Here is a 15,543-nt window from a genome sequence, read left to right as displayed (position 1 = left end):
TAAGATTCCATTCACTTCTACCATGTCAGTTCTAGGGACTGAACTGGGGTCAACAGTTTGGTGGCAAAGGCTGTTAACCCTCTCAGCCATCTCCATGGTGCTCTCTCCATCTTACTTCTCTGGATGCTTTTCAACTGAAACAGGCTAACTGAGTGCCAACCTTGCTCTGTCTCTGAAGCGCAGATAGCCGAGTTGAACACTTTCCCTTTGGACTGCCATGTCACCTGTGCATTCCCGCCCACTACCCACAGCCCTGCCCAGCTGGCAGCAGGAAGGTCAGCAAAGCTGCTGATAAGAGGGGTATAAAGAGGGCTTGGCTCGTGGCAAGGGGCAGTGGGCTACCCTCTCGGCAACATGTTGCGCTTTCTGGTGCTCGCCTCCCTGGTCCTGTCTGGTAAGTGGATCCTTTGGCCTGAGTTCTGAGGGAGGGGGATTTGAACAGCAGGATCAAAAAGTCTCTAAGCCCAGACTAGCTCTCTCTCTCAGAGGAAGGTGGAAAGCTACGCCTAGCAGAATCCTTACTCTCCCGAAGCAAAAGACGGGCAAGGTTGAGGAGCACTGCCTGACTGGCCACGCAGGACTGAGGGGCACTGACTGGCCACGCAGGTGCCTGCTAGGTGACAGGTACCTGAGCCAAGAAGTATAAAGTAGCCCCTTTGGGGGTTCCCCACCATCCCTCATAACTGCAGGACACCGCCAGCTCGACAGCTGTCAGCAGCTCCTGGAGAATCTGGCCAAAGCATGGGAGGGGTTTCCTCAAGCTGAAGGGTGACCTTGAGACAGGAGGAGCAGGCACCTGCGGGCCCCTAGCCTGGTGATTTGGGAAAGGTCTTTCCCTGCCAGTCAGAGTTCTTACACACCCCAAAGAAAGAAGGGGCTCGGGGCTTTGTTTTCAAAAGAGGCAGAAGGGGCACAGACAACTCAGGGCTGGGCCCCTGGGCCTGTTTCGGGAGAGCTGTGAATTTGCAGACAAAGCTAACAGTCTTCAAAGCCCAGCTGCCGCTCCCCGACCCCGCCCGGCTGCCCCCACGCTGAGTCATCAGTGCCTTTTCTTCTGCCCCACAAAGGACACAGCACCCAGGACTTTCCAGAAACTAATGCACGGGTGGTCGGAGGGGCTGAGGCCCAGAGGAACTCTTGGCCATCTCAGGTGGGTGTTTCCCCCTGCCCAGGATTTTACCCAAACAAGAGATAATAATGTGTAGCCCCCAAAATTAGTTTACATGTCTATTGGGTTTACCCTCAGCAGCTCACTTGCTGTCTAATTCTGAATTTTAAAGATGTATGGGGCCAAACTAAGGTGGAACTCGAATTGCAAAAGGCCTGGGGGAGGAGACTTATATACCAGTGTCCTGGGTGCCTACTCAAATGCACACACGCGCGCGTGTGTGCGTGTGCATGTGTGTGTGTGTGTGAGAGAGAGAGAGAGAGAGAGAGAGAGAGAGAGAGAGAGACAGACAGACAGACAGACAGGCAAGCAGAGGCAGAGGCAGAGACAGACAGAGAGAGACAGACAGAGAGAGACAGAGAGACAGAGACAGAGAGACAGAGGCAGAGACAGACAGAGACAGAGAGACAGAGGCAGAGACAGAGACAGAAAGTGCCGAGTTCCACAGCACAGATAGAGCCTTCCGCCATGTTTGTGGCAAGGCCTCCCATGCTTCTGCCGCTGTCTGCATACTCTAAGCTAGTGCCAACCCCTCGCTCTCTCACTGACCCCTCAAAAATCCCTCTCACTCTTCTGTCTCCCCCTCTCACTTCACCACAAGAGTGCTGGGAATCACAGCTGCTCACCAGCATGTCCAGGCTTCAGTTTGCTGTATGAAACAGGTTCTCAGCATGGGGGCCAGCTGACCTGGAACTGGCAGTGTAGACCAGGCTGACCTCAAACTCAGAGAGATTCTACCTGCCTCTGCCTCCCGAGTGCTGAGATGAACACACCGGTTTCTTCCTTCCTTCCTTCCTTTCTTCCTTCCTTCCTTCCTTCCTTCCTTCCTTCCTTCCTTCCTTCCTTCCTTTCCTCTTTCTTTCTTGTACTCTTGGGGGGGGTAGATTTTATTTATTTTGTTTGTTTATGTTGTTTTTATTGAGCTATATATTTTTCTCCACTCCCCTCCTCCCTTCCTCTCCCCTCCCCTTCTATCATCTCCTATGGCCCCCATGCTCCCAATTTGCTCAGGAAATCTTGTCTTTTTCTATTTCCCATGTAGATTAGATCCATGTATGTCTCTCTTAGGGTCCTCATTGTTGTCTAGGGTCTCTGAGATTGTGAATTATAGGCTAGTTTTTCTTTGCTTTATGTCTAAAGCCACTTATGAGTGAGTATGTATGATATTTGTCTTTCTGGGTCTGGGTTACCTCCTTCAATATGATGCTTTCTAGATCCATCCATTTGCCTGCAGATTTCAAGATGTCGTTATTTTTTTCTGCTGTGTAGTACTCCATTGTGCAAATGTACCACATTTTTCTTATCCATTCTTCGATCAAGGGGCGTTTAGGTTGTTTCCAGGTTCTGGCTATGACAAACAATGCTGCTATGAACATAGGTGAGCACATGTCCTTGGAACACACCAGTGTCTTACACGGGTTTCAAGGATTTATACCCAGGTCATCAGGCATAGTAAGTGATTTACTTGTGACCCAAACTTCATTCCTTCCTTCTGTAATATGAGGGCTTGAACCCAGGACTCCATCATGCATGGCAAAGGTTCTTCCTTCCTCTGAGTTACTTCCTTACCCCACAAGCTGTTGTTATTCCTGTGATGGCCTGTGTGACACAGTTCCAGACTGTGTGCCAGGTGGGCCCACAAGGCTTCACATGCCCTAAAACACACACGTACCCACCACTCCGCAGTGTAAGGCCCACATGCCAAAAACACAGAGGCGTGAATTTCTTTGGCTCATGTTTTCATAGCCTTAACAGGACACTTGCGTCCGACTCGCTGCAGATATGAGTACATAAAGCTGGCACGCTAGCTGCTCGACAGCCACGCTTCCGGAGGAATCACCGCAATTACAATTAGATTTAATTTACAGCAATCTGAACCCAATTCTCGGAAGTAGATCTATTGTGTAATATGAGAAAACACAAACTGATTACAAAGAGAAAACAAACAAAGAATATTCCGTTGACATTTCTAAGTACTCCCTGGTGTACGAGGTCAGGGTACTTCTGTAAGATATTGAAGGGAGGACCCTGGAGACCTGAACCTGCAGAGCTTGGGTGAAGGAGAAACACCCGGCTCCCTTTGGAATGGAGATGATGGAAGAACCTGAGTTCTAAGCCCACGGGCAGCGACATCCTACTGGAGAGAGGCCTGAGGCGCTTACTGTGCCTTTACTTTCCCATGTGTTCATAGCAAATGTCACCAAACGGTAGAGACTCTGTCCAGCTGACCCCAGAAGCAACTATATACCTCTTCTGGGCAAGCATTCCACATAGCCTCTTCCAGCCAGTCTGGGGCAATTGGGGAGGGGTGGGGTGGGGGTGGGGAGCTGGTTTTGAATGATGTCAGGAGTTTTAGAAGGGGCGACTCCAGCCCCCCATGCTTTCTTCTTTCCTAGATTTCCCTCCAGTACCGTGATGGAGGGTTATGGTACCACACCTGTGGAGGGACCCTCATCCGGCGAAACTGGGTCATGACAGCTGCTCACTGTGTGGACAGGTGAGGAAACAGAAAGCGACCGGCCCCTTTGGACTTCTCCAGAGAGGACTAGCAATGGACCATCATCGAGCCCGTGTGTTTGGGGGTCATGGAAGGGATGGTATAAAGTACAAGTTTTGGAGTCCAGCAGGTTCAGATTCAAATCTCATTCCAGCATCTTCTGGCTGTGTGACCTCTGCTCTCCCAGTCTCTCTGAAGTGGGAAAGTAATGCTGACAGCTAAGGAAACACTTAAATGCTGACTCGCCATCGAGTACTGGTCCTTGGAACAAGCAAAATTTCCTTTTTAAAAAGTTAGAATGTATTGTTACTATCATTATTGGTATTGTTGTTGTGTGTGTGTGGATGTGTGTGTGTGCATGACGCAGGGGGCACACGACATGATATCCATACAGAGGTCAGAAGACAACTTTGTGGAGTTGATTTTCCAGTCTCAGGCGTAGAAGTCAGGTTGTCACGCTTGCGCAGCAAACAGCTTTATCCACTGAACTATCCTGCCTGTCCAGTTCCCGGATCTGAACAGATATTACAGTCAATTGAAGGGTCCACTCAGCGGAGTTCTGATATGGCAAGTTCGGCGTGATGCCTGATGCTTGCATTTCGGGGGGGGGCGTGCATGCGTGTACGAGTGTATATAGGTGTGTGATTGCCCATAGGAGCATTTGCGAGGTCAGAGGTCAACATCTGGAAGTCTTCTTAATCACTTCTCCACCTTATTTTTTGAAAGAGTCACTCACTGAACCTAGAACTTGATATTTTTGTTAGGCTGGGCCGAGAGGTCCTGGGACACATCTCTGCCTCGGTGCTGAGGTCAGAGGTGTCTCCTCATGTTTGCACAGTGAGCCTTTTTCCCACTGAGCCATCTCCCCAGACCCCGACAAGTTTCTAAGTGATGCTAACAGTGCTGGTCCAGGACACCGTTTAGGAGGTGCCGGTCTAGACAGTGTACAGTGATGAACATTTGTAACCCTGGTACAAGAGGCTGAGGCAGGAGGATTGAGGGTTTGAAGCCAGCCTGGGATGAGACAGTGTCTAAACCAACAACAACAACAGCACACACACACATACAAACATACATACATACATACGTGTGTGTGTGTGTGTGTGTGTGTGTGTGTGTGTGTGTAAAACCTCTAGATTTATTTCCCCACAGCTAGGCATCTTCAAGTACCATCGTACTCAACCTACACTGTTAGCTTAATGAAGTGAAAATGCCATGAGTCGATAACTTCAGGGAATGAGGAGGCTTGCTGTATTCTCACCTTCCAAGACATTTGCCCTCCTCTGTCTAGGCCAGATAAGCTGAGCTCCTGGCCCAAAGTGAGCGGTCACCCACTTTCTTCCCTTCTCCAAGCAGGGAAGAGATCCTCAGGCTTCCTCCTCTCTCCCCAGCCAGATGACTTTCCGTGTGGCCGTTGGAGATCACAACCTGAGCCAGAACGATGGCACGGAGCAGTTAGTGAGTGTGCAGAAGGTTGTGGTGCACCCCAACTGGAACAGGAACAATGCGGCTGCAGGGTATGCAGGAAGCTAAGCTGGCCGTGGGCTGGGGCAGGGGCTGCCTCGCCCCTGGGTCTCTTTCCTCCACTTGCTCTCCTTGGGCATAGAGGGATGGCTGAAGCTTTGTGTGTGGCTTCTGTAACCGGGCCTTGTTGAGTAGTGGGTGGAGCCTGGGAGACAGCCCCTTGTCCTGCAGCAGGCAGTGTGCTGGCTTCTCAGCCAGGAGCCAGTGGACCTGGGTACCTGCAGAGTTATGGGTTTTCCTCTTGATCATGTGAGGATTTTCTGTTTTAATTTGGTTTTGATATTTTGAGACAGTCTCTCATATATACCTCAAGCTGACCTTGAACTCACTGTGTAGCCGATGTTGCCACCCCGCCTCCCAAGTGCTGGATTCTAGGAGCAAAGCACCACACACTGCTTTGTCTGGTCTTTGCTATTTATTCACCTTGTAGAATATACTTCATGTGTACAAGAAAATTTTTGCTAGGTTTTTGTTTGACTTTGGTGTAGGAGAAGGAACCCATATCCTTGAACTTACCAGGCAAGGAAATGTCTTCAGGTGGCTGTAAAGTTTTGGAAAGGCAATCACTAACGTGTGGCTAGGGAGCCCTCAGCAGGCAGTCTTCTAAGGCAAGCGCTTGAGAGGCTAAGGCAAGATGATCAAGAGTTCAAAGTCAATGTCAGCTGCATAGCTAGAACAAAGATAGTCTGGGATCTAAAAGACCCAGGCTCTAAAACATCTAACCCCTGTCTGCCAAAAAATGGGGACATAATTCCGTGGTAAAGTGTCTGCCTGACATGCTTATGGCTGTAGTTGAATCCACGCCACTAGAAGAAAACTTGTGGTCACAGAAGGGGTTGTACCTGTTTGAGAACTCTATAGCCGAGACCACGCCACCTGCTTTTTTACCATTCTGGCTGTCCACCCATCTAGGTTGCAAAGCAGAGCCAGGCTGCAATTCCAACATCCTACCAATAGGTGCTGCTGTTGCACACCTAATGTACCGCAGCTCAACAGCTTCCAAGTTTGTCCCAAGGGTGTGTCTGTCTGTCTGTCTGTCTGTCTGTCTGTCTGTCTGTCTGTCTGTGCCTGTCTGTGTCTGTCTTTGTGTATGTCTGTCTTTGTGTGTGTCTGCCTGTGTGTGTCTGTGTGTCTGTCTTTGTGTATGTCTCTGTGTGTGTTTTGTGTGTCTCTGTGTGTCTGTGTCTGTGTGTGTTCACATGTGTGCAGGACCAGAAGTCATCAGATGGCATAGAGCTGGAGTTTCAGGCATCTGATGTGGTGCATGGAGCAGGACTTGGATCCTCTGAACCGCAGACCTGCTCGTGAGTAAGACACCTCCTCTCCTCCTGCAGCTATGACATCGCCTTGCTGCGCTTGGCCCAGAGTGTTCCACTCAATAACTACATCCAGCTGGGTGTTCTGCCCCAGGAGGGAAGCACCCTGGCTAACAATACTCCCTGCTACATCACAGGCTGGGGGAAAACCCAAAGTAAGTCATGCACACTTCCACCGTACACCACCGAGATTGTGATGAAACCTCTGTGCTCCTAGCACTTCTTTTTCTGTGGCCCTAGACATTTATAGCCGAGAACAACAGCTTAGGGAACCACAGATCAAATCACTGATACAGCTGAGTCAGAGCTGGTTAGGAACGTGGAAACATTAAGGATAGCCCAGAAGCCTGACAGCCACAAGGCAGGAGTGGGTTCCTGGAGAAGAGTCAAGGCCTTACCCGAGCACAGTCTATTGGGAAAACCAGGCAGGGGCAGACAGAGACAGACTTCTAATCCAGCTCTCAATTCCTGTAATAGCACTGTGGTTCTGTACCAGGAAAGGACTCTAAGGACCTACAGAAATAGCATCAGACACAAAGGCTTTTAAGACTCAAAAGTGCCAGATAAAGGAAAACTGTACCAAGCTCTTTTTTAAATGATTCGTCTTTATTGTTTTTAGCTATGTGTACACGTTCGTGTCTGCGTGTGTAGGAAGAGCAGAGTTCAGAAGAGGGTGTTTGCCCAGACCGGTGCTAGGAACTGAACTCAGGTCCACTGCAAGAGCAAGTCTCCAGCCCCTGAACTCAGCTCTTACGAGAAGGAAATAAACCAGCTGTGGCACAGGCCTCTGGTCTTAGCACTTGCAGAAGCAGGTGGATCTCTGTGAGTTCAAGGCCAGCCTGTCCTACATAGTGAGTTCCAGAACAGCTATAGATACACAGTGAGACCCTGTAGAAGAAAGAAGTGGAAGAGGAAGAGGAGGAGGAGAAAGAAGAGAGAAAGAAAGAAGAGGAGGAGGAGAAAGAAGAAGAGAGAAAGGGCAATAAGATATTTGCTACAGGAGAGGCTGCAGCAGGGGAACCGGAAGTTTGAGGCCTGCCTAGGCATTGCAATGAGGCTGCATTCCAGAAAATGAAAGGAGAGGAGGGGGAGGAGAGGGCCTGGTGGCCCCAGTGCCTCTTCTGCTCTGCCCTGCTCCGTTCTATGGGACTTCTGGTGTGAGCCGCAGAACAGGCAGAATTTATGGAGACCATGCTATTGCTTAGCTAAGTTGTCCATGAGCAGAAACAAGCAAAAGCAGGCCTGGGGGTCAGTGCCTGGGAACAGTGAACCTGTGGCTGCCATCTCCATGGGGGAGGGGGGAATCCATGACCTGCCACAAGCAGAGAGGAGCCAGCCCCAAGTTTTGGTAACCAGATCTTGGGAAGTTTTGGTGAGATGTGAAAGGAAGAGTCCTCCCCTGAGCTGACTTCCAATGTGACATCCCATTCAGCCAATGGGCAGGTGTCTCAGACCTTGCAGCAGGCGTACCTGCCCAGCGTGGACTATGCCATCTGCTCCAGCTCCTCCTACTGGGGCCCCACGGTGAAGAGGACCATGGTGTGTGCTGGTGGGGACGGGATTCGCTCAGGCTGCCAGGTGAGTGCACACAGGTGTGAGCCCCTTTGACACTCTGCCTTTTGCTCACCCTCAGTCCCTCGCCTGTTCTTGCACCCAGGACAGACTTAGCCTTCTACTCTGTCACAGAACCTCAAGGTGGGAAGGAATAGGGAAATACCTTGCTCAGTATCCTTACCTAAAAAGCTGCTCTGTGGCCTGACACACCTGTGTTTGTGTGTGCATGTGTGTGTGCGCATGCGTGTATTCTTTAGAAGTTACTTGTGACCTAAATCCTTTTATTGGTAGCTGTGGGGCTGTGCCTGTGAGAATGGTGGTAGTTAACGGTGTGAAAGGTAGCTTCCAAACCCTTTTCTTGTTTATCCCTTCTTCTTATACACCTTTCCCTCTGCTGCCCTTCCCTCGGCTGTTTGCAGGAGTTGGTACAGGAGGGCACGGGAACCTGCACTAAGCAGTTTTATAATCTTTCTTACACAATGCAGAGAATTCTCTGCTTAGATAAGATCAATCCACAATAAACCATACTATAGCTGCTCAGTGCAGTTCATCCTGTGCCCGTTTGCTTGTCTCTCACATGTAGGAGCTGTGCTGGGTGTTAGGAAAAACAGGGAGGATTAAACCATGGCAGTGTGGCGTGCTGGCACTGTGGACCCGAGTGTGCTGTTGTACCACTGGGACTAAACTAAAGACAATGACTGACATGGAGACCCCCGGACAGTCACTGCCTGTCTGCCAGTCAGGAAAGACCTACCTGGTGAAAACCCGGGGCAGCCACTCAAAGCAAGGGGCGATGGATGAAGGCACTGGGCTTACAAGACCAGGGGGAGTCTTGGTCTTTCCCTTCGGCTAGAGTGAGTTAGGATCAGAGGCTCCCAAGTCATACCCAGCCTCCTACCTGATTGTGCATGGCTGCTGAGCTGTCGCTGGCTATGGCAGAACCTTTGGAGAAACCCAAAGGATACTCCCTCAACTGTGAGCACAGTGTCAGGAGAACAAAGTCCTGATTCCGTCAGTGTCGCATAAACAGGCACGGAAGTGGACCTCTATAATCCTAGCACTGGGAAGGGAGAGGATGGGGGCTCAGAACATCAAAATCGTCTTGGGCTACAAAAGTCAGGTCAAGACCAGCATGGGATACATGAGATGCTATCTTGAAAACAGAAATAAAATAAAATAATAAAGCTTGGGAGAGAAAGCCAGGTGAGATGCCCTTGGGAACAAACGTCATCCCTCGTTCCAAGGAAAAGTGGCAGAATAAGAAAGAGTAGTGGGTTGGGAAAGACCAACAAGAACAGAAAGGCTTGCGTGTTTCAGGGGTGGGTGGAGAAGACAGAACACACCCAGATCCAAGACATAAGAGATAAACATGCCATAAGATCTGTAAACCGGGGGACACTGACAGGGCATCTCATAGCTGGGGCTCCGGTGGACGACAGCTCTTTGTCCCACAAGAGTCTCTGTAGATGGTGAGGGCAGAAGCACAGTTGACAGGGAAGGGTAAAAAAAATATTCTTCAGGGAATGTGGGTCTTGCTTCAGAGCCTTGGATGAGGGAGAGGACAGACCCACTAGAGACAGAAGTCATAAAAAGATGGAACTTTCAATGGGAGGAAGAGTGTGAGTGGCTATGGGCAGAGAGGAAAGTGTCCTGGAGACCCAGAAGAATAATGGACGGCCATGACCCCAGTAAGGAAGGGAGGGGTGAAGCCAGAGCCCAGGTGGAGCTAGCTCTAACTGGGGGGAGGGGGGAGGCTGCAGGCGACGGGTGTCCCCTGCCCATGAACAGGTTTGCAGGCAGGTCTTGTGTTTTGTTGCTTCTGGCTACTCATGAACTAGGAAGTCAGTTTGACTACAGAAAATGAAGGCGTAAAGGTTTACGTGAGCGGGAACGGGTTGTCCTTCCAGGCCGTGAGGCTGGCACAGGCTTCACTCTCTCATAGACCCAGTTAAAAGGCGATGGGTTAATTCCCGGCTGGGTTTCCCCCGTCCTGGCAACAGCACAGGAGTGAGGTTTGATTTCAAGGTCCAGCTTTGTGGAAGAGGAAGGGAAGTTTGCAGGAGGCCGTTGTGCTAGTTACAACAGGACAGAAGGATCAAAGGATTTTGTGAACCCAAAGAACTACAGGATGTAAAGTGGCCATTGCTGTTCCAATTTTCACTGTTAAAACTTAAACACTATGATACTGGCGGTGGTGGCGCACCTTTAGTCCGGCACTGGGGAGGCAGAGGCAGGTAGTCATCAGAGTCCAAGGCCAACCAGGGTACACAGTAAGACCCTGTCTCAAAATATAAACAAACGATAACAACAAGACCTTAAAGGAGAGACAGACTAGAGCACAGCACACCGGCTCCTAGGTTTCCGCTCACTCCTCAAGTCCAGCCTTCCCCAACAAATCCGCGTGCCTCTGCTTCCAGGGGCCTTCAGTTCTGAAGAACTGAGCATTTTATTTCTCCACACAGAGAAGTCTTTGTAACAAATGTGTCTCTGGATCCTTTCTTACTGCAGAGCTCCCCGATAGTGGGCCTTTGAGGTTTTCACAGTCCTAAGCGAGTCCCCTTCTAGAATCCGTGGCTCTCTCTGGCTTACATCCACACTGGGTTCTTCCGCAGCTTCCAGAACTTCTGACCTAAATCTCCAGCCACACCCTCCATCTTGTCCAGTCTTTTATCTTGTCATTTAGCATAAAGCGATAATATTATATATGCTCAATTCCCTGCCATTCATCAGTTCTGAAATATTCTCAAAATTTTGTTGGGGGTGTAGTGGAGAGATAACCTCCCTAACTTCAGCTCCAAGGGACCTGATGTCCTCTTGTGACCTCTGTGGGCACATAGTGCACAGACATGCACACAGACAAAACCCTCGTACACGTAAAGGAAATCTTAGCTTATCTCCCTTAATTTGTTAGGGTGTGGGTAGGAGAGATTTGGGTATTTTGTATGTGAGTACAGTCATCTAAAAACATTTTTTCTAAGTAGTCGGGGTTATGGTGAGATCTTTGAAGAATCGGCTCCAGTTTGAATTTTTTGGTCACTTTCCCTAGTTCTTTGTGCGTGTTTGTCTGCGTGTGCAAATGTGTGTGTTTGGGCAAAGGACGGCCTGGAGTGCCATTCTTCAGGCGCTGTCTACCTTTATGTTTGAGACGAGGTCTCTTACTACCCCATAATTCACAAAAGAGGTTAGGGTCCAGGATCTGCCTGCCTCTATCTCCCCAGCTCGGGGATTACAGGGGGCTTTATTTTCTTTGTTTAAATCTGGGTTCTGGGAATCAAATTTGGGCCTCCGTGCTTGCTTTAGGCACCCTACAAACTGAGCTATTCTTTTTAAGTTTAATTTTTATTGATGCTAAGTGTATTGCTTGCTTGTGTTGGCAAATGAGACTATGAGACTCAGTAGTGAATCGTGGAAAGATCCAGAGCAGACATTCACTATATTCACGCCATCCCTCCCCAGAGGCTCTCTCTATAGTGCAAACTGGTCTGGAACTCACTATGTAACTCAAAAGGGCCTCAAACTCACAGATGCCTAAATTTTAGGATTACAGGCATGTGTCACCATGTCCAGCTCAGCTAATCTTTTGAACTCTGCCTCCATATCTTAAATATATTAGTATGTATTTATACACATACACACGCACTTTGGGGTTAGAGAGATGGCTCAGTCATTAAGTATGCTTCTTGCTCCTCCAGAGAACCAGAGTTCAGACCCAACACCTATATCAGGTGGCTCACAAGCTACGCTCACCTATAACTTCAGATCCAGGGGCCAGACTCTCTCTGGCCTCCCTAGGTACCCACACGCACATACCCATGACTGAAAATTAAAAATAAATTCAGCCAGGTGGTGGTGGCGCACGCCTTTAATCCCAGCACTCAGGAGGCAGAGACAGGCAGATCTTTGTGAGTTCAAGGACAGCCTGGTCTACAGAGAGAAATCCAGGATAGGCTCCTGTCTTGAAAATAAATAAGGAGGTAGGGGGGAGAAGAAGAAGGAAGAAGGAAGAGGAGGAGGAGGAGGAGGAGGAGGAGGAGGAGGAGGAGGAGGAGGAGGAGGAGGAGGGACGGGAAGGGAGGAAGGAAGGAAACTTAAAAGTAAATTCCGCCAGGCAAAAATTAATTAAAAATCAGTGCATGTATGGGCACTGTGGACATATCTGGCACTTGCAGAGACCAGAAAAGGACATAGATTCCCTGGAACCACAGTTATGGACAGTTGAAAGTCACCATGTGGGTGCTGGGAACAGAACTGGGGTCTCTGCAGGAGCAGCAAGTGTTCTTAAATACTGGGTCATCTCTCCAGTCCCCTCAAAGCCCTGTCTAAAGAAAGAGAGGGGTTGCGGGGGTGGGGCGGGAAGGAAGGGGGAAGGGGGGGTTGTGCTTAGCCTGCGTGAAGCCATGGCGTCCACATCCAGTTCCACCTGCGCAGGCAGCAGCAAGCGTTCTAGCCTGCCTGCAAGCTGGCTCAGCAGGCCTGACAACCTGAGTTCAGTCCTCAGAACCCATGTGGAAGGGGAGAGCTCAAACTGCAGCTCGCCCTACCCCTATTCCCACCGAGGAAGCCAGGCGGATCTCCACTTCCTTTGCACCTGCACAATGGAAGTCTCTCCTCCCTTTCTAAACACGCATCCTTCACCCCCACCCCCACGCCCACGCCCGCAGCACTCACTCATGTCCTGCCTCTGCTCATGGGTTCAGGACTCATTTCAACCTCCTACTTTTGAGGTCAATGTCTTATTGTTATCTTTTCTCTCCACAGTGGTGCAGAGAACTTTAAGCTGTTATTGTTTTTTAAGTGTGTGGCATGTGTGTGTATGCATGTGTGTGCGTGTGGACACGTGTGCGCCTGTGTGTATGCACGTGTGTGTGTCCATGTGTGTACCTGGGTGCATAGGTGGGCAGGAGGTGAGCTGCTGTTTTAGAATTCTGTTCCTCTTCTGACAGGGTGACTCTGGAGGTCCCCTCCACTGCTTGGTGAATGGCCAGTATTCTGTGCACGGAGTCACCAGCTTTGTGTCCAGCCTGGGCTGTAACGTCTCCAGGAAGCCCACAGTCTTCACTCGAGTCTCTGCTTACATCTCCTGGATGAATACTGTGAGTTCCTGAGAATGATTCCCTGGTGATCCAGCACTGGCTGGGTTAGGCAGGAAAACCCAGGCTGGTGAAGCTGTTGTCTCCCTAACTCCCTTCCCTCCCCTACAGGAGCTCCTCAGCCAGAGTTCCCCTTCACACACCTCCCGGTGTGTTTACAGTTTATTCTAACCTGAATCAAGCACACACGTGGCTCAATCAAAGTCAAGGGCGGGGCTGCAGAAAAACCTGCACTGCATGCGCCCCCCCTTCCTTAAGTGCTCCCTAATTTTCACTTATGGAAGGGGTCTTAGCAGAAGACACTGCCTAGCCGGTCCAGTAGTGGGGCCACACACAGCGCGTCACTGTGCCTTCCAGCCAACAGACACATTCTGAAGCCTTGCTCCGTAATCTTGGCTCACAGACATGTCAAGATCTGCCCTTGCCCTTCTTGGGCATGTGGCTAACACTGCGGTGTCTTGTCACATATGACACCTACTTTCTGTGCTACCCCACCAATCCAGTGCACTGCCATACTCAGCTAGAGGCCCTGAGGAAAGGCGTGGAAAGAGGTGACTGACTGAGAACATAACTGTCTTTTCCTTCAGGTCATGGCCTCCAACTGAACACTTTCCTGAGTCCACTGGCCTTCCCAAGATGGTTCTTAGCTCTGTAATAAGACTTGATGTCAGCAAGAAGGAAGCAGGGTCGGGGTCATCACTCAGTGGTAGAGCCAGGCCCTGGGTTCATCCTCAGTACTGGGGGCCGGGGGGAGGGGAGGGGACAGGGGGCAGAGGAGTGCTGGTGGTGCTCAGCCATAGAGCTTCCTCTAGTGTGCAAGAAGCCCTGGGTTGGGTCGCCAGCACCTGGGGCAAAGGAGGGGGTGATGAAAACAAGTGTGAGCCTATTGAACCAGATACAGAAAGGCAAATAAAACTGAATGGATTATCATAGTGTGTGCTTGCATTTATAATTAAGTACCCTACAGAAAATCCACTTATAGGTCCTAAGATGAGTTTCACCACATCATGGTCTGGTTCCCCCTTTGCTCTGTATTTGGAACAAGTGCTAACTCTAAGCTCCAGGATGACAGGACCTTGAGGATGCCCTAGATGTGGGATTAGGAGATCAGGTGCCAGCCGACTAAGGGAGCAGCAATAGAGCAGAACGGGGGGAGGGGGGAACAGATACTAAAGAAAGAAAGGAAAGGGTGAGAGGAAGGGGGAGACCAGAGAGGAAGAGGCAACCATTTAGGGCTGGAGTTAAGCATGAATCAGCATTTCATGGAGACTAAAATAGGCAACCGGATCTTGGGCTCTATAAACCACACACAAAGGGGAAGCTGATAACTCTGTTCTGTCCTGGCCACGGTACAGGGTACCAAGAATGGGCTAGGAAAAACAAAGGGAGAACCGAAAGAAGACATCCTGGTGGCAAGAGACAGCTTTTCAGAGCAATCACTAAAGAACAGACAGGAGGACTGGGGGAGTGGACAGTATAGCAGGGGAACTGGCTGAGGCGGAGCCTCCCGTCAGCAGCATTGGCACCAGCAGGCCACAGTCCCCATCGCCTCCTTCGGAACCCCACAAAGGTACAGCTGGAAGCAGACTTAGTTTATTAAACAGAGGCGAATGATCACATGCCTTAGACGTGTGCACACGTAAGCAGAAGACAATACCCATCCAAGTGTGGCTGAGCCTCTCAAAATACCTACGTGTCCTTATAATGCCCAACTACATATATGCTAACATATAATTATATATATTATATAACATATAATTATTGTATGGCTTTCTAAGATATATTGTTTAAAAGATGTAATTTACTCCACATTTTAAGGTTAAACAAAGTCAGGCTGGAGAGATAGCTCAGCAGTTAAGAGCACCTTCTGCTTTCCCAGAGGACCCAAGTTCAGTTCCCAGCACCCACATGGCAGCTCACAGACACCTGAAACTCCAGCACCACAAGACCCAATACTGTCTCTGGCCTGCTGGGGCACTTCACTCACACAGACATACATATAAAAAATAAAAATTAAAAAAGGCTTTTTGAATAGTAGACACATTTTAAAAATTAAAACTTAAGCTAAAAATATATGAACTGATTTACTCATCTTTCTTATGGGAAAGAATTTCATTTTGGACATGAAATTGTAAGGTGGTTTCCTGAGTGTATCTCTGTGGGTGAAGGATGAGAATCCTAAGCCAGTTAAATCAGGGCCACTAGCTGCTTCTAAATAAGCATAGTTTGTTGTTAGTTGTCTCTCTCTCCTCTATCCGTCTGACTGAATGTCTGTCTGTCTGTCTTTCTGTCTGTCTTTCAGACATAGGGTCTCACATGTAGCCATGACTGGCCTGGAACTCACTACGTAGACCAAGCTAAACACGATTCATAGAAATCTACCTGCCTCTGCCT

General features: G+C 49.5%; 1 protein-coding gene across 1 annotated transcript; it reads left to right on the top strand.

The window, feature by feature from the left end:
* Positions 1–354: 354 nt before the first annotated feature.
* Positions 355–13,802, top strand: Cela1 (chymotrypsin like elastase 1). The gene is made up of 8 exons (XM_075963564.1): positions 355–394; positions 1,068–1,150; positions 3,565–3,665; positions 5,057–5,182; positions 6,524–6,660; positions 7,938–8,083; positions 13,003–13,152; positions 13,737–13,802. Exons 1-8 carry the CDS (start codon positions 355–357, stop codon positions 13,752–13,754), a joined length of 801 nt encoding a protein of 266 aa, XP_075819679.1. The 3' UTR covers positions 13,755–13,802.
* Positions 13,803–15,543: the final 1,741 nt, after the last annotated feature.

Source organism: Microtus pennsylvanicus, chromosome 2 (assembly GCF_037038515.1).
Source record: "Microtus pennsylvanicus isolate mMicPen1 chromosome 2, mMicPen1.hap1, whole genome shotgun sequence".
Classification (NCBI taxonomy): Eukaryota; Metazoa; Chordata; class Mammalia; order Rodentia; family Cricetidae; genus Microtus; species Microtus pennsylvanicus.
This window is presented reverse-complemented; position numbering and strand designations above follow the sequence as displayed.

Coding starts and splice junctions, on each gene's coding strand:
- Cela1 (XM_075963564.1), top strand. CDS start 355: ATGTTGCGCTTTCTGGTGCTCGCCTCCCTGGTCCTGTCTG. Junction 5,183..6,523: donor AGGAACAATGCGGCTGCAGG/GTATGCAGGAAG, acceptor CTCCTCCTGCAG/CTATGACATCGCCTTGCTGC. Junction 6,661..7,937: donor AGGCTGGGGGAAAACCCAAA/GTAAGTCATGCA, acceptor CATCCCATTCAG/CCAATGGGCAGGTGTCTCAG.